This window comes from Scylla paramamosain, chromosome 28 (genome assembly GCF_035594125.1).
Source record: "Scylla paramamosain isolate STU-SP2022 chromosome 28, ASM3559412v1, whole genome shotgun sequence".
Classification (NCBI taxonomy): domain Eukaryota; kingdom Metazoa; phylum Arthropoda; class Malacostraca; order Decapoda; family Portunidae; genus Scylla; species Scylla paramamosain.
Window position 1 is genome coordinate 13,512,091 of NC_087178.1, and position 25,160 is coordinate 13,537,250.

At 39.4% G+C, this 25,160-nt stretch overlaps 1 protein-coding gene across 3 annotated transcripts in view; it reads right to left on the minus strand.

Moving 5' to 3' along the window:
- The window catches only part of LOC135114948 (cubilin-like), a 226,195-nt gene that overhangs the window by 134,109 nt on the left and 66,926 nt on the right, over positions 1-25,160 (minus strand). For all 3 annotated transcript variants that reach the window (XR_010275724.1, XR_010275725.1, XM_064031254.1), the window contains exons 37-45: positions 24,956-25,154; positions 24,522-24,728; positions 6,835-6,990; positions 6,491-6,675; positions 5,787-5,924; positions 5,091-5,296; positions 4,688-4,872; positions 1,500-1,718; positions 1,160-1,303 (exon numbers count right to left, since the gene is read on the minus strand). Coding sequence is in view for 1 of the 3 variants with exons in the window: in XM_064031254.1 (XP_063887324.1) it covers positions 1,160-1,303; positions 1,500-1,718; positions 4,688-4,872; positions 5,091-5,296; positions 5,787-5,924; positions 6,491-6,675; positions 6,835-6,990; positions 24,522-24,728; positions 24,956-25,154 (1,639 nt within the window). In the remaining 2 variants the exon portion in view is untranslated. The remainder of the gene's footprint in view (positions 1-1,159; positions 1,304-1,499; positions 1,719-4,687; positions 4,873-5,090; positions 5,297-5,786; positions 5,925-6,490; positions 6,676-6,834; positions 6,991-24,521; positions 24,729-24,955; positions 25,155-25,160) is intronic.

A 25,160-nucleotide genomic window follows, 5' to 3' on the forward strand; every position in this document is an offset into this window, starting at 1 on the left:
ACTGCCGCAATGTTGCATATCTAGCTGTCTTCTACCACTATTTTCATGCTAACTGCTCTTCTGATCTTGCTAACTGCATGCCTCCCCTCCTCCCGCAGCCTCGCTGCACAAGACTTTCTTCTTTCTCTCACCCCTATTCTGTCCACCTCTCTAACGCAAGAGTTAACCAGTATTCTCAATCATTCATCCCTTTCTCTGGTAAACTCTGGAACTCCCTGCCTGCTTCTGTATTTCCATCTTCCTATGACTTGAATTCCTTCAAGAGTGAGGTTTCAAGACACTTATTCATCAATTTTTGACCACTGCTTTGACCCTTTTATGGGACTAGCATTTCAGTGGGCATATTTTTTATTGAATTTTTGTTGCCCTTGGCCAGTGTCCTTCCTACATAAAAAAAAAAAAAATCTTCTACAACCACAAGTTTATAATCTAGTTTTCCATTATTATTAGTATCACTTACTGTCCCTTTAAGAATCTTTTAATGAGCAGAATTGGCCAAAAGCAACAAAAAAGACAGCATAAACAAATGCCCACTAAAAGATGCCAGTCCCAAAAGAAAATTGTTGGAAAGAATATTCAATTGATGCAACCTCACAGCAAAGAGATTGAGAGAGAGGCTGATGACAGTCAGTTAGCAGAGTTGATGAGACAAAATGCTTTTTATTCCACCCTGTTTTGATGTATTGCCAGATAGAAAGATAAAAGTTGTGTGTATATGAAGATATTAAACAAAATTCAAGCTCTTTCTAATTTACTAACTCATAACTGTGGGCTGAGTCAATATGCTCTAGGCTGAGTTGATATCAAGCCAGTTAACAATGGGTTGAGTTGGTGATGGACCAAGTTAGCAATGGACTGAATTGGCCTGCAGCCATTGAAAATATATTTCTACAAAAGTTAATAAAAGAAAGACAAAGAACATGCACACAAATCAAGGACCTGAAACCTAATGGACTATGAGTAAAGTATAGATGGAGACAGAACAGTTAAAATTTCAAATCAACATTCAACATGCAACAACTAAGAAACAGAGTAAATACATCCTCTGTTTCTATTTTTTCATTATACAAACTAATATCAATAGCCAAGCAACTACCTTTCACTGCCTACATCACTGCCTCTACATGCTTTTTGATGACATTACAACTCTCACCCTTACCTTCATGACTGCTGTTGAACATTATCCTGAATCCCTTCTTTCCATCATTTGATTCAGATGTAAAGGTGACATATGCTGTATTGGCAGATGTGCGGATGGATGCCACCTCCCTGGGAGATCCACAGACAGAGGCCAACAACTCACCTGTGATGCCAAGGGAAATAAAAATATGCAAGTGGTAAGAGCCATGATAATTACACTTCTCACCTTGTCTCAAGGAGCATTATGATCTCTTAATTTTTAATAGATTTGTGATAAAGGAAGTTAGATAATGGAAGTGGTGGATGATCACACTTCCTACATTATCAAAGAAGTGTAAGGATGTCTATGGTTAGTTTACCTGTGGAATTTAGGTCTCTGATTTTCAATAAACCATTGATGCTGGTGCAGTTGTTGTCTGGACTAGATATCTCCACCTGCAGGAAGGAAACTGTGAGGTAGTGCCCAAGAGGGGCTACAATCTTCCAGGTGCAGTTCAGGTTGGCACCATAAGGCATGGGGTAGCCCGGGCTGGTGAAGATCCTCGACTCCTCCACATTGTAGGTTCCTCCACAGACATCTAACAGATCAGAAGACAATATACAATGGTGTAAACTGAAGATGAGACAAATAAAGAACAAAGCAGCAATATTATCTCTGTTTCAGAATTATGGAAAGGAAGATTGTTTAAATGTTCTTGTGTTCCATTTTGCATATTTCTTTACACCACAGAGACCATTGACATGATGTAAAACAAAAGCTTTACAAGTGATACATGCTATAAAATTTCAAAATTATGTATGTGATACTAACAGACAGAAACTAACATTGCTTAACTTAGGTGCTGGGCAGTCCCCCCTCCCCCTGGACAATTTCCCCTTCTTACATTTTCCCCTCTGAGGTATTCACCCCTGGACACATTCCCCCCCTAGACACATTCCCTCCTGCATACATTCCCCTCCTGGGCATATTCCCCTCTGGACATTTTCTCCCACAAATATCCCCTCCCTCCCAATTTCCCTCCCTCCTATTTGATTTACACACTGCAGCATTTGTTATATTGAGTTATTTTTGCATTTGTCTAGCATCCCATTCAATATGAAAACAAAGCAGTTTAGAGTGTTTTGTTTCAGTTCAAACGTTGTTTCACGTCTCATTATCATTACCCTGACACTGAATCTCAAGTTTGTTCCTGCCACAGCCCTCGCATGACATGGAAGTACTGAAAACAAGTAGAGGAGGGGACAAGATTTGCTACAAAGGTTACATGTGCACTAAGAGAAATATGAAAAAGACACACATTCGATGAGAGTGTGTGCAGAGAAAAAGCAGACCATGCAAGCTTGACTTTGGATGATATGAGTAACTATGGTTCATAGTTATGACAGTGATCATTCTAGTGTTGAAGCAGAGAAGTTGCGATGCAGTATTTGTGAAAAAGCAAAAACATCGAGAGAGCACTGCTTGTATACTTGTCACAGCCATTCAAAAAACTCCTGAGCCTGTGAGAGTACATCTAGGAAATCAAGAATCAGTGACATGAAATATCCAACATCAGAGGCAGGGTTCACTTCCAAAGGACCTGGTATCGCTGAGAGAATTTCATGTTCCTGATGAATGATCAACAACAGGCGGTGAGCACCCACAACCCTTCCTAATACATGACAGTGGGCAGCAGTCTTCAAACAAAATGCTTGTTTTTGCAGATGATAATGTTCTGCAACACTTAGCTCCATCTGGTAGTGGTACATGGATGGAAATTTTTCCTTAGCCCCCAGTATATTCATGTAGCTGTATGTTATTTGTGTGCCATTGGGTAAAACAGCAGTTTCAGCTGTTTATGGCTTGTTACCAAACAAACAACAGCAAAGTTATGAAGCACACATCAAAGCAACAGTAGACAGATGAGGAATTGGGATTCACTCCTGATTCAACTGTTATTGTCACAGACTTCAAGACATCTGTCATGAATGCTATTCAAGTTGTCCTTGGTCACCATGTCAGAATGCAGGGCTGCTTCCATCAGCTAACTCAGAGTACTTGGAAGAAAATTCAAGAACTTGGTCTTGTCCAAAGATAAAGAAATGAAGAAAAAATTAAATACTTTGTTGGCATGCTCGATGGTCTAGCATTTTTACCCTTAGCTGACATTGAGGAGGGAATGGAACTCTTGAAAACTGCAACTCCTGAAGGACTAGAGAAATTAGTTCATTATTTTTATTTGACTTATGTATCTGGAAGTATTAGTCATGTACAGCCATCGCAGAATAATGTCCAATCATTACGACTTCAGTGCCGTCCACCTCTTTTTCCTCCACAAACTTGGAACATGCACGACGTTACACTGGCAGGAGGAGATCGTACAAACAACATGTGCGAGAGCTGGAATAATGCCCTCTCACTTTGTTGGTCACAAACATCCATCTTTGTGGACTCTAATTGATGCATTAAGGAAAGACTATGATTTAGTGTCCCTTGCCTTGCTTCAACAAGAATATGGTCAACCACCCAAAAAAACAAGCCAAACAATCCACAAGACAACATCAAGAATGGCTCTTTGAGATATGCATCGCTAGACAAGATGGTCAGAAGACAGTAGCACAATTGTTGAAGACTATGGGTTACTGCATTCGATCTTGAAAACAATTGATGAATGTGATGAATACTTTCCCTCTTATTGCTCTTATGATTTTATCAACTTTTTATTGTTCAATAAAATTTAACAAGTACTGCTGATAATCTGCTGTCTTACCTCATATATATGAATGCAATCACAAATTTAACAAAAACACTGTATAGAATAATAGAGAGAGAGAGAGTGTTGAATCATCAGCTATTGTCAGGGTCACTAACTGATTGTCACATAGCCATAATTCACATATCTCTCTCTCTCTCTCTCTCTCTCTCTCTCTCTCTCTCTCTCTCTCTCTCTCTCTCTCTCTCTCTCTCTCTCTCTCTCTCTCCCCATGTGTTCATTATATGTGAGACAAGAAATGTTGGGTAGATGCTGTGACACTTGATGTGCCAACTGGCAGCATCGTAGCTGAAGCTCGCTCATATCTCAGATTTTGTCTCAACTCAAAGCAAAAAATTTTTCAGGCGACAGTTTGTATTTTGAAAAATTCATAAGTTGGGGCAGGTAAATTGAGATACCACCATAGTACATATTTAGTTATTCTTCTAAATCTTACATGGTTGTGCATGCATGTAGTCAAAGAGACAATCATACTGCTTATAAAACAATACTAAAGAAAGAATAATGCAGCTTCAGAGTGGCATGCAAGATGAGGGAGGTTGGTGGCTTGTCTGGGGGACAGTAGCAAGCTCTATAACTATCACCCATAAGGAAGCTGAGATGAGTATTACTGTATCTTTTCTTCTTAGTTTTAGATAATTTCAGATTGATTTATGCAGTAAAAAAAAACTGATTGGGGCTCAGGATTGAGGTAAAAAAAATCCAAATAGTGTGGGGCTGTACAGGTTAAGGAACTAGTAGGAATATATCAAAGCAAGTACTATACAGAAGCTGTAGACACAAATCAAACACACCAGTAGAAGCCTGGGCTTTGAATCCAGCATGGTGTTGCGTGAGGTTGTTGAAGTAACGTACAAAAAGAACATCTCCAGTGGTGTGCTGTGTTTCTGGGTGGGAGTTTCCACAAAACCTCCCAAGCAGTGGGGAGAAAAGAGTTCCTCCATCCCGAACCTCCACAAAAGCTTGATCACAGTTTCCCCTAGTGGAGGTGAATATATTATCAGAAGATAAGATAGGAAAGGCTAAGAGATAAACTGAATATATATTTTTTTCATACCACACTGCACTCACTAACAATTAAGATACTAGTATTGTTCTTCTCTAGTGGGTAACACAAAGAAAACACTTATTAATGAAGAAAATTTCAAAACTTTCTTGTAGTGTATAATTACTTGCCATGAAACCCTTCTGACTTACAAGTAACTTGGGACTTCAAACTGTTCCTCAAAATGTAACGACAGACTCTTCTCTGGTGGTGCAGAGATAACCCATGAGCACTCAGTGTGGGGGTGTGGAGAGCTGGGATAGTTGGGGCTGGTGATGGTGACACTTGTAAAGTCTGATGTGAGCTGGTGACTGCCCCCACATGCATCTGTCAGCTCATGGTATATCAGCTTGAAGCCCTAAGTTAATTGTATCATATTAATACATGATATTTTTGTTGTTTTCATGCATTTATTTTGAGGAAATGTTAATTTCTGTTTCTAATTATTTATAAATATACCAAACTAAGATGCATATACATAAAAGTCATATTCACAATCATATCTACAAGCATTCCCTTACATCTTAGTCTCTATTTATAATGTAAGATATTGTTTGCTTCTGTCTCCACAGTTAGTGACAAATAATGCATTATTTACTTGCTACAGTCTCATGATTTTCATATTCATTCCTTAACTGTGAAAAGTAAAGAATGTCAGTTTCCAATAAACTAAAATGACCATTTCAAAGAGCAAAATATGATTTTAGATGCAAGAAATTTTATTCTTGACTTCAAAACATTGTATATTTCTCCCACACATAAGTTGGTTCATTATTTTCTCCAAGCCTAAAAGGGGTAAATCTAAAAAAATACAGTAAGTCCAAACACAAAGGCAGTGCAAGACTTACTTTGTCAGAATCAGCAAAATTAGACACAAATCTGATCCTGAGAGCATTTGAAGTACTCTCTATTGGAGCAGGGATGACAGAGCCACAGAATTTGCCACCAGCCAGGAAAGGGGATGAGGTGCTCTCCCCATTCTGGATCTAAAGACACAGAGAACTATAGTAACAACTATACATGTAATCACCAAAGATTCACAACCTTTTATTAGCCTAATCAAAAACATTACTTTTTTTCTATGGATGTTATTTGCATACAAAAGCCTACACTTGGTATCATAGATCTATTTCATAAGGAATAATTAGGACATTAATCAACTCTTAAAATTAGGATACAGTACATATGAAATGCTACAGGGAATGGTTTTCAACTGGTGTAGTAACAAGATGTAGTATTGTGACACTGCCACTGATCACTACAAAAGCCACTTGCACAGGCCATAATAATTTAGGATGCATTTTGCAGTCTAAGCATGTGGCTACTGTGATAGGTATTGACAATACCATTCAAATTTGCTAATAAAACAGCAGGAATGTTGTATAAAATATGATAATGCTCCAGTTTTTCTTTTGCCATATTCTGAACAAAATGAAATGTTAAAAGTTAAAAGAGGAGAGACAATAACAAAAATTAATAAATAAAAAAGAATCACTTAATCAAATAAAAAAAGTATCTGCCTGCCAGCACAAATCCAACCCAAGTAACATACCAGGAGGTAATCATCATCACATGTGGGAGTTGAGTTTGCAATCTTGAAATCAGTGAATTCAAGTTGTATGGTTCTGCCAATGCCAACCTTGATGACCCATACACAGTCTTGATTTCTGAAGTAGTTTTCTGGATAGCCAGGTGAGCTGATGTACCCCTCAGGCTGATGCAGGTTTCCACCACACACTACCCACACACAAAACAAAAAAAGTGGTTGAACTTCTTGTCTCTACCTCAGACTTTTCTGGTATTTCAACTTCTCTTATTCAACAATAAAAATAAAAATAGACTGAGCTAAGCCAATGAAGATTTATTTCCAAGCAATTATCCAGTGTCTACACTTACCTGTCCTTAACAATGCTGAGAACCTTGTACTTGGAATGGAAGAATCTGTGATAAAGCGAAAGCGAAGCAACCGACCACTGGAGGTGAACCAGAAAGGCTGCTGCTCTCGGCGACACAGTCTGGCTGTCTCATTCCAATTTGCCTCACCATTCAAACCTAAGAAAGAAAGAATTTACACATGTGCACGCATTCACAAACACAAACACACACACACACACACACACACACACACACACACACTCCAAGGTAGGAAAATCTCCAAGGTATCTCCAAGGTAGGGAAATGAATACAGTAATCAGAGATAATAAATCAAGTTGGTGCGAAGTAACAAGCGGAGTACCACAAGGGTCTGTGTTGGCACCTATAATGTTTCAGGTCTATATAAATGATATGACGGTGGGTTTAAATAGCTATATTAACATGTTTACAGATGATGCAAAATTGATGAAAGTAATAAAGAACCAAGAGGATTGTGAGGAACTACAGAGGGATATTGATAGAATTTATGAATGGAGTAAACGATGGAAATTAGAATTTAATATAAAAAAGTGCCATGTAATGGAGATGGGAAGAAGTAAAAGGAGACCTTCATGGGAGTATAAGATGGGAGGAATAACAATACCAAAGAGCAAAGAAGAAAAAGACTTGGGAGTAATAATTCAAGACACGCTATCACCAGAAAAACACATCAATGGAATATTTGGCTCTACATATAATTTGCTAGCAAATATCAGGGTGGCATTTAATTACCTAGACAAAGAAATGATGAAGAAAATTATAACACACATGATACGCCCCAAACTGGAATACGCAGCAGTGGTATGGTCTCCACACAAGAAGAAAAGGATACAGAGAAAAGAAGTGGTATGGTCTCCACACAAGAAGAAAAGGATACAAAGAACAGCTAAGAAAATGATACCTGAATTGGAAGACCTAAGTTACGAGGAAAGACTGGAAGAAATTGGATTACCAACACTGCAAGAAAGAAGGAAAAGAGGAGACCTGATAACAATGTTCAAATTAATAAACAACATGGAGAAGATAGACAGAGATGACCTAGTTGTAAAAGTGGAGGAAGGAGATAGACGTACAAGGGGACATATGAAGAAATTAAAGAAGAGTCATTGTTTGGGAGATATTAAGAAATACAGCTTTCCGCATCGAACGGTTGAAATATGGAATAACTTAAAAAAAGAAGTGGTTGTGGCAAAGAGTGTGCACATGTTTAAAGAGAGATTAGATAAATTCGGGTATGGAGACAGGACTAATTGAGCTTTGGCTCAGACCCTGTACTATACAACTAGGTAAATACAACTAGGTAAATACACACACACACACACACACACACACACACACACACACACACACACACACACACACACACATCCTGCCATCTACATCACTGAGGGCTGCCCTAGTGGAAATACAGAGGTGAGAGTTCACACTGGTTCTACTCATTGCTGTCCCGTCTCCAAAAGTGTTTTGTAGAAAGCAGTTAAATTGTTATGAGCGGTGAAGAGGGGGCTACTTCGGTCCCCATTATGTTGTTTACACCAACGGGGACCGTCCCGAAGGTGAGACAGAGAGACTTCTCGGGATTTGGGGAAGAGGACCGAAGGGTCAGGGAAGCAATGATGAGAAGGAGAATTATCTCACTGAAAATCGAAATGAAGGAAATAAAGGATAGATTTGACAAAATGGAGAGGATGGTTGAAACCTTGATCACCAAGTAGGGGATGTAGAAAGGTGTATATGATGATATACATAGAAAAAATTATGTTATATGAAAAGAAAGCAATGGAATATGAAGGCAAAGTGGAAGAGTTAAACGTATAACAGGAAAATTGGAAGAAAGAACAAGAGGAGGAAAAGATCAATTTTAGGAAAATTGTGGAGGAACAAACAAAGGCAAACGACACAAAGCTAACAGAAAAAGTTGTTCAAGTTATAAAACAGAAAGAAAACTTGGTGAGAGATACTGTGGATAAGAAAAAAACTATTGTGGTATTTGGCCTGAAGGAAGAGTGTACACCTCAGTGGACTGAAAGAGAAAAGAAGGAAAAGATGTGTGGAAAAATTAGTGGGGACATTACAAGAAGAAAAAGACCTAACTGGAGGAATCGAAGAAATTAAAAGATTGGGTAGATATGTTGAGGGTGGACAGCGTCCTATGAAAATAAAGTTTAGTTCACAAGTGGCAGCTGAAGAAACACTGAGTAAATCCTGGAAACTGGCCAAGGTGGAAGAATACAAACAAGTGTGGATAAAAAAAGACAGAACCAGAGAAGAGAGAGATATTAACTAAGAAAAGAAGCAAATGAAAAAAAACAGAAAACTATCAGAGGTGGAGAAAAAACAGTTCTTTTGGAGGGTTATGGACATGAGGTTGAGAAAGTGGTACAGGAGGGAAGTAAATGTGGAAGGGGAAGACTAAAAGTAGCATACACGAACATAAATAGACTAATGTTGGCAGTGTTGGAACTAGAAGACTATTTAAAAGAGAAACTGGATATCATGGGAATCATTGAAACTAAATTGGCAAGTAAAGGGAATATATTAAATATTGGTGAAGGAAATAGATGATGGATGAGAAATAGAAAGAATAAATGGGGAGGTGTGATGCTTCTAGTTAGGAAGGATTTATTAGTGGAATCTGTCACTTACGAGGTGGAGGAGGCAGAAGTATTGAAAATAAGCTTAAGACAGAATGTGGGAAGATACCGTAATGTTGTGGTGACTTATGTTCACCCCTATTTCAACTCTTGGAGAGAGGATAAATATAAGAAAATGCTTGAGGACACAAGGACATATATGGCAGAGCTGCTTGAGGAAAATGACAATATATTCCTGATGGTGGATTTTAAATGTAAAGAGATATCTTGGGAGAATTGGACCACAGAAGGCAATGAGTCATCATAGAGGAACAAGCTACTAGACCTGGCTATTGAAAACTTCCTGACACAATGGGTTACAGATGACACAAGATTTAGGGGAAATGAAGCACCTTCAAGGATTGATCTAATTTTCACCAAGGAACAAGAAATAGTAGAAGACCTTAAATATATAAACCCAATAGGAAAAAGTGATCATGTGTTGATTCAGTTCACAGTTATGAGTAATAACCTCAGTATAAGAAAAGAGGACCACAGAGGAGAATGGCTAAACTACAGCAAGACTAACTTTGGACAACTTAGGAAGTATTTCAGTGAGGTGAATTATTCAAAAGGAAGACATAGAGGAAAAATGGACAGCTTTCCTGGACATTTATAATAAGGGAGTAGAGAAATGGGTACCCAAAAGATCAACAGAGAACCTTTTCATAAAGTATTGGTACAACAGATGTGCAACAGCTAGATTGGAGAGAGAAAAGCATGGAACAAGTGGAAGAAAAACAAGAGACTGGACCTGTGGAACAATTATATAAGGAAGAAGAACGAATATGTCAAAACTCACAGAGATGAGTAAAAAAATTTTGAAAAGGAATGTTGTGGCAAAATGTAAAGACCAACCAAAATTATTTTATAAATTCATTAATGGAAAATGAGAGTAAAGATGAAATAAGTATGGTAAAAGCTGGAGAAGAGACAGTGGATGACCCAGAAGAGGTAGCTGAAGTGTTTAAGAGATATTTCCACTCTGTGTTTACTAATGAAAATGACTTTAGAGGTGAGAGGACAGCGTTAGAAAAAGGGACTGACCTAAAGGAGATTAAAACATCAGTAGATGAAGTAAAGAATATGTTGGAAGACCTGGATGTAAGGAAAGCAATGGGTCCTGATGGTGTCTCCAGTTGGATTTTAAAAGAGTGTAGCTCACAATTAGTCTCAGCATTGCACAATATAATTAGCACCACCCTGGTAAAAGGTAGAGTACCCTTAGACTGGAAACGGGAGAATATTACCCCAGTCCACAAGACTGGAAGCAAAGAAGATCCATTAAATTATAGACCTGTATCGCTCACAAGTGTGGTGGCGAAGATTTGTGAAAAGATTATCAAGAACAGATGGGTGAAATACCTATAAGACAACAAGGTGATAACAGAGAAACAGTTTGGTTTCAGAAAAGGAAGATCTTGTGTTACGAATTTGATAAGTTTCTACTCAAGAGTAATAGATATAGTGCAAGAGAGAGAGATGGATGGGCAGACTGCATATACTTAGATCTGAGAAAAGCATCTGATAAAGTTCCACACAGAAGACAAATATGGAAAATGGAAAAAAATTGGAGGACTCGGTGGATCACTGTTAAAGAGGATGACTGACTTTTTGACAAACAAAGAAATAAGGGCAGTAATTAAAAGCAGGAAGTTGAACTGGAGAAGGGTAATAAGCGGAATCCCACAAGGTTTGGTACTTGCACCTATTATGTTCACAGTTTATGTAAATGATATGAGAGAAGGTGTAGAAAGTTACATGAACCTTTTCGCTGATGACGATAAGATTATGAGGAAAGTAAAAAATGAAGAGGATTGCAATGCTTTAAATCAGGACTTAATTAAGATTAATGAATGGTCATTGAGGTGGAATATGGAGTTTAATACTAAAAAATGTAGTGTAATGAGGTTTGGAAAAAGTGGGAAAAGACTAGTTGGCAACTATTACTTAGGGAATGAGGAAATCTCTATAAGATCAGAAGAAAAGACCTAGGAGTAATTATTACTGATAATTCATCATTTGGGAAGCACATAAACAAAATTATAGGAGAAACATATAATCTGCTGAGAAACATCAAGATAGCATTCTCCTATATTGATGAAGATATGATAAAAAAAAAAACTGATAACAACGATGATAAGTCTGAGATTGGAGTACACAGCATTAGTGTGGTCGCCAAGTTTGAAAAAGGATACAAGAAAGTTAGAAAGAATCCAGAGAGCTGCAACTAAAATCCCTGCAAACTTAAGAGAGTATAGTTATGAGGAAAGGTTGAAGAGACTGGGCCTGACTACACTAGAAAAAAAAGGAGAGGAAGAGGTGATTTGATAGCAATACAGTAAAATCCCTCTCATCCGGCATTCGAGCATCTGGCAGCTTCAAGTATCCGGCACATTTTTCCCCGGGCCTTAAAATCAATAAAAAATCAATGTGCACTCATAAAATCGATTAAAATTCTCGCGAGAGGCATACTTTGTCCCCTCGCCACCAGAGTGCACTGCTTCACACCACCCACGGCCCACTGCACTGTGTTTACTCAGTGACTCAATCCCGCGTGTGCACTGTTTATCGCCTGACGCCTTCATCATGCCTAAAGTTGTAGAAAAGAGGAAGCATGTTGTGCTTACACTTAAGCAGAAGGTAGACATTTGTCGACGATTAGAGAGAGATGAAAGCAGACAGCAACTAATGGCGGAATATGGTGTGGGCTCATCAACTATTTATGACATTAAATCCCAAACGAAAAAGTTGCGGGATTACATGAAAGCCACCGACACCCTAAAGGCAGCGGAAAATCATCACACTCTGCAGTATCATCGTGGTTAATACTGAATAAAGCAAATCATTACACACTGCAGTATCATCGTGGCTAATATTGAATAAAGCAAATAAGTGTATACGTACTTTATTTTTGTAACCCACCAACTTATTTATAAGAGGAAAGTTTTAAAGAGAATGTTAGTACAGTAGTATTGTGTGTTGGTGAGTGTGAGGTGGCAGCACGGGTGGCGACGCGCGGCACGGCGATCAGCTGATCTTTGTTATGGTAAGATGCATGAGTGCAGGGTGGTGATTGTGGACATAATTTCACTTCTATTCAAGTATCCAGCATGTCGGCGGTCCCGTTGATGCCGGATAAGAGGGATTTTACTGTATACAGAATATTGGAAGGAATGGAAAAGTTGGACAGAGAAGACCTCTTGATACCAGATATGAGACACAAGAGGACAAGGAAGGAGATTGAAAAGGAGCGTTTGCAGAAGAGACATCAAGAAACATAGCTTCCCACACAGAAGTATAACAGAGTGGAATGAAGTTAAGGATAAGACTGTGTCTGCAAAGACAATTCATAAATTTAAAGAAAATTTAGATAAAAGTTTATTTGGAGACGGGACAGCATGAGCCTAGTGTGGCTCTTGTCCTGTATTTCACAACTAGGTAAATACAACTGGGTAAATACACACACACACACACACACACACACACACACACACACACACACACACACACACACACACACACATGGATAAACAGGGATATGGATGAGAATGAAAGGTTGAAGCAAAAGGAGCTAGTAATGAGGCTAAACAAAAAAAGAAACAATGAATGGAGGAGAAGTTTTTCTGGAGAGTAAGAGATATGAGAATAAAGAAATTGTACATCAAACAGTAAGTAATGTTATACTAATGTAAATAGATTAATGTTAATTAAATGGAATTAAATGAATAGTTAAACAGAACTGCACCAGATGTTGTTGTATTATGTGAGACAAAATGGAAAAATGAATGGGGAACTCCTGACATTAGTGATGATAAATATGATTTATGGATGGAAAATAGAAATGACAAGAGAGGAGGCGGAGTGATCATTCTGACTAAAAAATGTGTTAAAAGTGGAGAAGGTAATAAAAAGTGAAGACAAGTCTGAAATTTTACAAGTGATGATTAGAAGTGGAAATGAAAGGATAATTAATTATGTAGGAGTGTATATGCCACCTATGACCGATGCTTGGCAAAAAGAAGAGCACAAAGAAATGTTGGTAGATGTGCTAAAAGGTCTTGAAAAGATGTTGATGGAAAGCGGTGATATAGTTATTGTTGGTGTTTGTAATTGTAAGGAGATAAATTGGGAGACATTGACAACTACTGGAAGTGAGAACTCATGTTGTAATAGACTATTAAACTGGGCAGTGGAAAACCTGATGACTTAATGGGTTGATTGTGATACTAGATTTAGTGGAAGAGATAAACCATCAAGACCTGATTTAGTGTTTACCAAGGACATGGAAATTATTGAAACTAAACACTCTGATAGCCCTCTAGGTAAAAGTGATCATGTGTTGATGGAATTTAATTTAAAAAATGAAAATGTAATCATTGTTGAAAACTATAAGGTGAGAAGATCTAAATATAGTAAAGCTGACTTTTAAAAATTATGAAAGTACTTTGTTGCAGTGGACTGGAAAGACTTTGAAGATACAGAAGATGTTCGGAAAAAATGGGATGAATTTATAAGGATATACAATTCTGGTGTGGAGAAATTTGTATCTAGAGGAGGAGCGAGATGTAGAATGGGTAAAGAATGGTTCAATACAAAATGCAAAGGGGCTTGGAATAGATGGAAGAGGAAAACTGAAAGCAGATGGGAGGAATATATTGACGCTAGAAACAAGTACATTGAGATAATAAGAATGGAGAGAAGAAACTATAAAAGAGATATAATAGATAAGTGTATAAATGAACCCAAACTGTTCTTTAGACATATTAATGGGAAGATGAAGAAGGAAGGTGTATCAAGACTGAAAGTTGAAGGAAAAATCTACGAGGATGCACAGGACATGGCGGAGGTTATGAACAATAGTTTCAGATCGGTATTTACTGTGGAAGGGGAGTTTGGTGCTGGAAGGGATAAGTTGGTGAGGAATATACTAAGTACAGTCCCAGTCAGTTATGAGGAAATACTTAAGATGATGGAAGAACTTAATGTAAATAAAGCAACTGGTCCAGATGGAGTATCAAACTGGATATTGAAGGAATGTAGAGAACAACTGGCTGATAAAAATTCAGTCTAGTGGTGACATCACTATCACAGGGAAGAGTACCGAAAGATTGGAAGAGAGCAAATATTACACCAATATTCAAAGGAGGAAATAAGGAAAACCCACTAAATTATAGACCAGTGTCCTTGACTAATGTTGTAGGAAAACTATGTGAAAGAACAATAAAGGAAAGATGAATGGAACATTTGGAATGAGATAAAGTTTTGGTAAATTATCAATTTGGACTTAGGAGGGGAAGATCATGCTTCGTGAACTTATTGTCCTTTTATTCAAGGGTAGTTGATATTGTGCAGGAGAGAGACGGATGGGTGGATGGTGTCTACTTAGATTTGAAGAAAGCGTCTGACAAAGTACCACACCGAAGATTGCTATGGAAGATAAGAAAATTATGGAAAAATTGGAGAAAGACTGCTGGAGTCGACAGAGGATTATATGGATGATTGAGAGACGAGAACTGTAATACAAGACCAAAATCCATCTTGGCTGAAAGTAACTAGTGGTGTCCCACAGGGATCAGTGTTGGGACTGATAATGTTTGTAATATATGTGAATGACATAAATAAAGAAATATATAGTTATATGACCTTATTTGTGGATGATGCTAAGCTGATGAGAAGGGTATAAAATGTAAATGACTATATGGTACTGCAAGATGATTTAATAAGATAAGTAGATAAATAGATGGAGTAAATCTTGGCAAATGGAATTCAGTTTAAGTAAATGTAAAGTAATGGAGTTTGGTAAGAGTAAGAAAAGAATACAGTATCATTATGAGATGGATGGTGTGTAGTTAAAGAAGTAAAAAGAAGAAGTGGATTTGGGAGTAACAGTTACTGAAAATTTGACTCCAGACAGACACACTGATAAAATTACTGAAGAGATTATGAATTTGTTAAAGAGTAAAAATGGCATTCTCATATTTGGAAGAAGGAATGTTAAAAAAGTTGTTGATTTCCATGATAAGACCAAGATTGGAATATGCCACAGTGGTGTGGTCTCCTCATACAAAGAGGAATATTGTAAAATTAGAAAGAGTACAAAGAGCAGTTCCGGAGGTGAGCAAGTCAACCTATGAAGAGAGATTTAAAATGTTGGAAATTCCTACCCTTGAAAATAGGAGAGAGAGAGAGAAGATTCAATAAACATCAATAGAATGATAAATGGTATGGAAAATGTGGACAAAAAATGTTTTATAAATTTAGACACACAGAGTACAAGGGGGAACAGTAAGAAGCTAAAGAAAGTTAACTGTAGAAGTGACATCAAGAAAAGAAGTACAGTTTTCCTCAAAGAAGTGTGAACAAGCAGAATGAAATCAGTGAAGACGTTGTCAATGCTGTAACTGTCCATGCTTTTAAGACCAAACTGGATAGATATAGAGATGGGATACTATGTGATTACTCCCCTCCCTAAACCCCAACTAGGTAAATAAATACACATGCACACACACACACACACACACACACACACCACATAGTGTAGCAGTTAGTATGCTCAGCTCACAACCAAGAAGGCCCAGGTTCGAATCCCAGTTGCAGCGAGGCAAATTGGTGAGCTCCTTAATGTGTAGCCAACCGTTCACCTAGTCGCAAGTAGGTACATGATGTAACCCAAGGGGTTGTGACCTTGTTGTCCCGATGTGTGGTGTGTGAGTGGTCTCAGTCCTATCTAAAGATTGGTCACTATGAGCTCTGAGCTCTTTCCGTAGGAGAATAGCTGGCTGGGTGACCAGCAGACGACCATGGGTGAATCACACTCACACACACACACACACACAAACACACAGGGGATACACACACCACGTAGTGTAATGGTTAGCACGCTCAGCTTACAACCACAGGAGGAGGCAGTAGACACCTGCTGAAACAATAATTACTCCCAGTGAGGTCTAAAGCACTGTTCAGGGGGTGCTGTGAACTTATCATTAAACCCAGCTGTGACCTCACTGAACGTTTCCCTTTGTGTCTCACAACACAAGTGGGCAGTCACAGCCTGCCCTCCAAAGACAACTCTCTTTCTCCACACAAAACTACAAGCACCTAATAACACACACACCCTTCACTCAAAAATTTTAAAATCATGGCGACTCCTACACCAGCCTCGGAGTCCCCATCTGGGGAGGGGACCATAAATGTCCCCAGATCGGACTGCCTTTCTGTCGACGACCCTAAGTGTCTTGACACCCCCCTCAACTTTTTCTTCATTAACTTCTGCAAGATTCGCAGTCTAAGATCTAATTTTCAATCACAAGGAGGAGGCAGTAGACACCTGCCGAAACGATAATTACTCCCAGTGAGGTCTAAAGCACTGTTCAGGGGGTGCTGTGAACTTATCATTAAACCCAGCTGTGACCTCACTGAACGTTTCCCTTTGTGTCTCACAACACAAGGGGGCAGTCACAGCCTGCCCTCTAAAGACAACTCTCTTTCTTCCTCCACACAAAACTACAAGCATCTAATAACACACACACCCTTCACTCAAAAATTTTAAAATCATGGCAACTCCTACACCAGACTCGGAGTCCCCATCTGGGGAGGGGACCATAAATGTCCCCAGGTCGGACTGCCTTTCTGTCGACGACCCTAAGTGTCTTGACACCCCCCTCAACTTTTTCTTCATTAACTTCTGCAACATTCGCGGTCTAAGATCTAATTTTCAATCTGTAGAACACCACCTCTCCTCTTCTAAACCTCATCTTCTTTTCCTCACTGAAACTCAGGTGTCTGAGGCAACTGACAGTAGCCCCTTTTCTGTTCCCTCCTACTTTCTCTATCCTCATTTTCGATCCAAAGCTGGATGCTGCGTTTATGTGCGCAATGACTTAACCTGCTCTCGTGCCCACGCTCTTGAATCTTCCAAGTTTTCCACCATCTGGCTACGACTACAGAGTCATTCTCATACTAAATTTATCTGTGCTGTATACCTCTCTCCTAACTCCTCTGACTATAAGAAATTCTTTGACTACTTAACTTCCAAAGTGGAGCACATTCTGACCCTCTTCCCTCTTGCAGAGATCTCCATTCTTGGAGACTTCAATGTTCACCACCAGCTTTGGCTTTCCTCTCCCTTCACTGACCATCCTGATGAACTAGCCTACAACTTTGCTATCCTCCATGACCTAGAGCAATTGGTGCAACACCCTACTCGTATTCCTGACCGTCTTGGAGATACGCTGAACATTCTTGACCTTTTCCTGACCTGTAATCCTTCTGCTTATGCTGTCACCCTTTCTTCTCCGTTGGGCTCCTCCGATCACAATCTCATATCTTTATCTTGCCCTATCACTCCAATCCCTCCTCAGGATCCCTCTAAGCGAAGGTGCCTCTGGCGTTTTGCCACTGCTAGATGGGGGGACCTGAGGAGGTATTTTGCTGATTTTCCTTGGAATGACTACTGCTTCCGTGTCAGAGACCCGTCTTTGTGTGCTGAGCGCATAACAGAGGTGATAGTGTGTGGCATGGAGGCGTACATTCCTCACTCTTTTTCTCATCCTAAACTTTCTAAACCTTGGTTTAACACAGCTTGTTCTCGTGCTATACATGATAGAGGTGGCCCACAAAAGGTACTTAAGCCTTCCATCACCAGAATCTCATGCACTTTATATTTCTGCCCGGAACCATGCCAAGTCTGTTCTCCAACTAGCCAAAAACTCCTTCATTAACAGAAAATGTCAAAACCTTTCAAGATCTAACTCCCCTCGTGATTTCTGGCATCTAGCCAAAAATATCTCCAATAACTTTGCTTCTTCTTCTTTCCCTCCTCTACTTCAACCAGATGGCACCACTACTATCACATCTATTTCTAAAGCTGAACTCTTTGCTCAAACCTTTGCTAAAAACTCTACCTTGGACGATTCTGGGCTTGTTCCTCCCTCTCCTCCACCCTCTGACTACTTCATGCCACCTATTAAAATTTTTCGCAATGATGTTTTCCATGACCTCGCTGGCCTAAACCCTCGGAAGGCTGATGGACCTGATGGGGTCCCTCCTATTGTTCTCTGAAACTGTGCCTCCGTGCTTGCACCTTGCCTAGTCAAACTCTTTCAGCTCTGTCTGTCAACATCTACCTTTCCTTCTTGCTGGAAGTTTGCCTACATTCAACCTGTTCCTAAAAAGGGCGACTGCTCTAATCCCTCAAACTACTGTCCTATTGCTTTAATTTCCTGCTTATCTAAAGTTTTTGAATCTATCCTCAATAGGAAGATTCTTAAACATCTATCACTTCACAACCTTCTATCTGATCGCCAGTATGGGTTCCGTCAAGGCCGCTCTACTGGTGATCTTCTGGCTTTCCTTACTGAGTCTTGATCATCCTCTTTCAGAGATTTTGGTGAAACTTTTGCTGTTGCCTTGGATATATCAAAAGCCTTTGATAGAGTCTGGCACAAAGCTTTGATTTCCGAACTACCCTCCTACGGTTTCTATCCTTCTCTCTGTAACTTCATCTCAAGTTTCCTTTCTGACCGTACTATTGCTGCTGTGGTAGACGGTCACTGTTCTTCTCCTAAATCTATTAACAGTGGTGTTCCTCAGGGTTCTGTCCTGTCACCCACTCTCTTCTTATTATTCATTAATGATCTTCTAAACCAAACTTCTTGTCCTATCCACTCCTACGCTGATGATACCACCCTGCACTTTTCCATGTCTTTTCATAGACGTCCAACCCTTCAGGAGGTAAACATATCACGCAGAGAAGCCACAGAATGCCTGACTTCTGATCTTTCTAAAATTTCTGGTTGGGGCAGAGCAAATTTGGTATTGTTCAATGCCTCAAAACTCAATTCCTCCATCTATCAACTCGACACAACCTTCCAGACAACTATCCCCTCTTTTCCGATGACACTCAACTGTCCCCCTCTTCTACACTGAACATCCTCGGTCTGTCCTTTACTTATAATCTGAACTGGAAACTTCACATCTCATCTCTAGCTAAAACAGCTTCTATGAAGTTAGGTGTTCTGAGATGTCTCCACCAGTTTTTCTCACCCCCCCAGCTGCTAACTCTGTACAAGGGCCTTATCCGTCCATGTATGGAGTATGCTTCACATGTCTGGGGGGGGTTCCACTCATACTGCTCTTCTAGACAGGGTAGAATCAAAAGCTTTTCGTCTCATCAACTCCTCTCCTCTAACTGACTGTCTTCAGCCTCTCTCTCACCGCCGCAATGTTGCAGATCTAGCTGTCTTCTACTGCTATTTTCATGCTTATTGCTCTTCTGATCTTGCTAACTGCATGCCTCCCCTCCTTCCGCGGCCTCGCTGCACAAGACTTTCTTCGTTCTCTCACCCCTATTCTGTCCACCTCTCTAACACAAGAGTTAACTAGTATTCTCAATCATTCATCCCTTTCTATGGTAAACTCTGGAACTCCCTGCCTGCTTCTGTATTTCCACCTTCCTATGGCTTGAATTCCTTCAAGAGGGAGGTTTCAAGACACTTATCCACCAATTTTTGACCACTGCTTTGACCCTTTTATGGGACTGGCATTTCAGTGGACATTTTTTTTTATTAGATTTTTGTTGCCCTTGGCCAGTATCCTTCCTACATAAAAAAAAAAAAAAAAAAAAAAAAAACAAGAAGGCCTGGGTTTGAATCCCGGGCACAGCGAGGCAAATGGGCGAGCCTCTTAATGTGTATCCCCTGTTCACCTAGCAGCAAGTACGTATGGGATGTAACCCAAGGTCTTGTGACCTCGCTGTCCCAGTGTGTGGTGTGTCATTGGTCTGAGTCCTACCCGAAGATCAGTCACTATAAGCTCTGAGCTCTTTCTGTTGGGGAACAGCTGGCTGGGTGACTAGCAGACGACCGTAGGTGAAACACACACACACACACATACACACACACACACACACACACACACACACACACACACACACACACACACACACACACACACACAAAGGACAGTCACTAAGATGTTTCCAGAGTTGAGTAAGTCAGCCTATGAAGAGAGATTAAGAATGTTGGAAATTCTTACCCTTGAAAATAGGAGAGAGAGAGAGAGAGAGGGGATTTAATAAACATCTATAGAATGATAAATGGTATGGAAAATGTGAACAAAAAATGTTTTAAAAATTTAGACATACAGAGTACAAGAGGACACAGTAAGAAGTTGAAAATAGTTAACTATAGAAGAGACATCAAGAAGTATAATTTTCCTCACAGAAGTGTGAACAAATGGAGTAAACTCAGTGAGACACTGTCAATGCTGTAACTGTCCATGCTTTTAAGACCAAACTGGATAGATATAGAGACGGAATACTATGAGATTACTCCCCTCATGTAAACCACAACTAGGTAAATACACATTGATGTAGCATTTAACTATTTAGATAAGAAAATTATGAAGAAAATTATACCAAGCATATGTCCTAAATTGGAATATGCAGCAGTAGTTTGGGCTCCACGTAGAAAAAAGATATATAGAAACTGGAAAGAATAGCAGCAAAGATGGTACCAGAATTGAAAGACTTACGCTATGAAGAAAGACTTGAAGAGATGGGTTTACCAACACTACATGAGAGAAGAGAGAGAGAGAAGACCTGATAACAATGTACAAATTAGTAAACAACATAGAAAGAATAGACAGAAATGACTTGGTACCACAGACAGAGGAAGAAGAGAGACAGACAAGGGGGCATGGGAAGAAGAGTGGATGTTCAAGCGACATCAAGAAATACAGCTTCTTGTATAGAACTATTGAAATCTGGAATAATTTGAAGCAAGAGGTGGTTGTGGCAAACAGTATGCACATGCTTAAAGAGAAACTGGATAAATGTGGTTATGAAGACAGGACAAAATGAGCTTTGGCTCGTGCCCTGTACAATACAACTAGCTAAATATAACTAGTTAAATGCACACACACACACACTGGAGAGTAATGGACCTAAGGTTGAGGAAGTGGTACATGCGAAGAGTGAAGGGTGCAGAGGTACAGCTGTAAGAGAGGGAGGGACATGGACAGTGGCATACACTAATGTGGATGGTTTAGGTTCAGTGATGGATTAAGTGAATGAATTTATAAAAAGCAAATGAACCAGACATCATGGCAACAGTAGAAACTAAACTAAGAGATTCAGAAACATCAAATTTAAGAAGGGGAAAGTACAATATGTAGATAAGAAACAGATGTAGGAAAAGAGGGTGGAGAGTGTGGAAAAGGCAGAAGGCTTGGTGGAAGGCCTAAACTTACAACTAATAAATGGAAGAAGAGGATTATGATATGTCACATTGGTGTATGTCCCACCAAAAACAAGGACCTGGAATAGACAAGAGCATGAACAGTTGCTGAATGAGACAAAAGAATGGCTTGTAAAGAAAATTAAAGAAAACAACAAAATTGTTATAATGGGAAATTTTAATTGTAAAGAGATAAACTGGGAGGAGTGGAACACAAGAGGAGGACAAGAGGAGATAAGGTTCTGAAACTGGCAATGAACAATATTATGACACAGTGGGTTGAGGAAAACACTAGATACAGAGGAGGAGAGGAGCCATCAAGACTTGATTTGGTATTATCAAAAGAAACAGATATTATAGAAGACATGAACTATAGTTGTCCACTAGGGAAAAGTGACCATGTCATGATAAGGTTTTGTATTAAAGAAAAAAGAGAGGAAAGTAGATGTGAAGATTATAAAAGTGAAAGATTTAATTATGGTAAGTCAAATTTTAAACAAATGAGGAGAAACTTTGGTGAAGCGGACTGGAGTACACTTATCACAGCAAGAGGTTTCAAGACACTTATTCATCAATTTTTGACCACTGCTTTGACCCTTTTATGGGACTGGCATTTCAGTGGGCATATTTTTTTGTTGGATTTTTGTTGCCCTTGGCCAGTGTCCTTCCTACATATAAAAAAAAAAAAAGTAATGTGCAAAAGAAGTGGGAAGCTTTCATCAATATTTATGAAGAGGGAGTGAAAAGATATGTACCAAAAGTAGAGACAAAGAGAAGATATAACAATGACTGGTATAATAGATGTGAAATAACTAGGGAGGAGAGGGAAACGGCATGGAATAGATGGCAGAGGAAAAATACGCAGGAGCTATGGCAAAAACTACACAACTACAAGAAATGAATATGTAAGGGTTATTACAGAAGAATGGAAAAATTATGAGAAAGATGTTATGGACAAATGCAAAGAGGAACCAAAACTATTCTTCAAATATGTGAACAGCAAAATGAAAAATAGAGAAGGAATAAGCAGATTGAAGATGAATGGTCAAATGTGTGAGGATCCGGCTGAATTGGCAGAGATAATGAACAGGAGTTTTCAATCAGTATTCACAAAAGAGAAAACATTTGTGTGGCAGAGTGAGATGAGTGAAGAAATGGGTCTGGGGGAAATCCAAGTGACTGAAGAGGATGTCCAGAAACAGATGGACTAGACTAGACTAGGCTAGGGACTAGACGTTAGGAAGGCCCCTGGACCTGATGGAGTGTCAGGATGGATACTAAAAGAGTGCAATCAGCAGCTGACATAGGTAATATATAATATTATTGAAAGCTCCCTAATTGAAAGCAGAGTCCCAATTGAATGGAAGAAAGCCAACATAGTGCCAATCTACAAAGGTGGGAGTAAAGAGGAGCCCTTAAACTATAGACCTGTGTCTCTAACAAGTGTGGTGTGCAAAATGTGTGAAAGATTGGTGAAGGATAAATGGATGCAGTACCTAGAAGGAAATGAAGTGATAATAAAGCAACAATTTGGATTTAGGAGAGGGAGATCGTGTGTTACAAACTCACTGAGTTTTTATTCTAGAGTGGTGGATATAATGCAAGAAAGAGATGGATGGGCTGATTGTGTTTATTTAGACCTGAAGAAGGCCTTTGATAAAGTGCCACACAGGAAATTGTTGTGGAAGTTGAACCATAATGGTGAGCTAAGGGGGCGCCTGCTGAGATGGATGGAAAATTTCTTGACAAACAGAGAAATGAGAATGGTGGTAAAAGATAAAAAATCATCATGGAGGGAAGTCATAAGTGGAGTACCCGAAGGCTCAGTACTTGCACCAATCATGTTTGCAGTCTGTATAAATGATATGACAAAGAGTGTGAACAGCTACATGAGCCTTTTTGTGGATGATGCAAAGTTGCTGAAGAAAGTTGAGAGTGCAGAGGACTGTGAAACATTACAAGAAGACCAGAACAAGATATCAGAGTGGAGTTACAGATGGGAAATGGAATTTAATTTAAGGAAGTGTAAGGAAATAGAATTTGGAAAAAGTACAAGAAGAGTAAAAGGAAATTATGTGTTGAATGGTGTAAGGTTGAGTGGAGCAGAAGAGGAAAAGGATCTCAGTGTTACAGTGACTGGGAACCTGACCCTGGAGAGACACATTAGCAAAATTACAGGAGAAACCTATAACTTGTTGAGAAGAATAAGGCAGGCCTTTGCATATATGGATGAAGAGATGGTCAGGAAGATGATCATGTCGCTGATAAGACCTACGAGACTCGTAGACTAGAATATGCAGCAGTAGTGTGGTTGCCATACAAGAAAAAGGATATAAGGAAGTTGGAGAGAGTTCAGAGAGCAGCTATGAAGATGGTACCAAGTATCAGGGACTTGTCATATGAAGAGAGACTGGAAAGGCTACATCTGCCAATGTTGGAAAAGAGGAGAGAAAGGGGAGACTTGATTGCGATATATAAAGCATATGAGGGAGTAGAGGAGGTGGACTGGAGCGACTTAATGGTCTGGGATACACGGGACACTAGAGGACATGGGAAGAGGCTGAAGAGGAGTGCTTGTAGAAGAGATGTCAAAAAGTATAGTTTCCCATTAGAAGTACTGATGCATGGAACGGTCTGGATGAGGAGATAGTAAATGCAGAAAGTATACATGGATTCAAAGCTAAGTTGGATATTAAAAGATATGGAGATGGGACAAACCACCTTATGTGGATGCCTTGGGTTTGTGCTGTTAGCTTGCATACCTCTCTACTAGCCTTCAGTCAGTCTCTGCCCTTACCATCATAAATAATGATGTAATCATATTGACATGTTGAAGATTCCTCCAGGTTGTAATGTAGTCTAATGTAGATCCGCTCATGGTGCTGTGCCTGAACCAACCACTCACAGTTCAAGTTGTTAGCTGGAGGTAATGGGAAGCCAGGATGTCTTATGTATGTTGCTGTAGAGTTCAGTGTCACCACAAATGTGCAGTTTCTGTCTGATGCTGGAACATAAATACATAAATACATGAGGAAGATTGTTGATAGAGTATGAAAAGGCAACTTCTTCCTCCCTGTACACATAAAATGGCACCTATTATAGGAATAATTTCCTTTATTAATGAGCTGATTTTTTTTTTTCTGAGGCATATTTAATTCAGTATTCATGAGCAATTACGATTTTTCTTTTAACTTCTTCATTGACTAAGAATTGCCTAAATGAGCTTCTCACCTGTTTGTGTGACACCCAGTTCCCCTCTTGTATCTACCGCCTGATACTGGAAACGGAACTTTGACCCAGTATGGAGGTGATGGGCATTGAGGTGTACCAAAACCCTCCTCCATCTAGACACGATGGGTTCACTGGGTGTCTGGTGTCCACAATATGTACCTAGAACAGGACTGTATCGTGCTGAACCTCCATTATAGATCTGTTT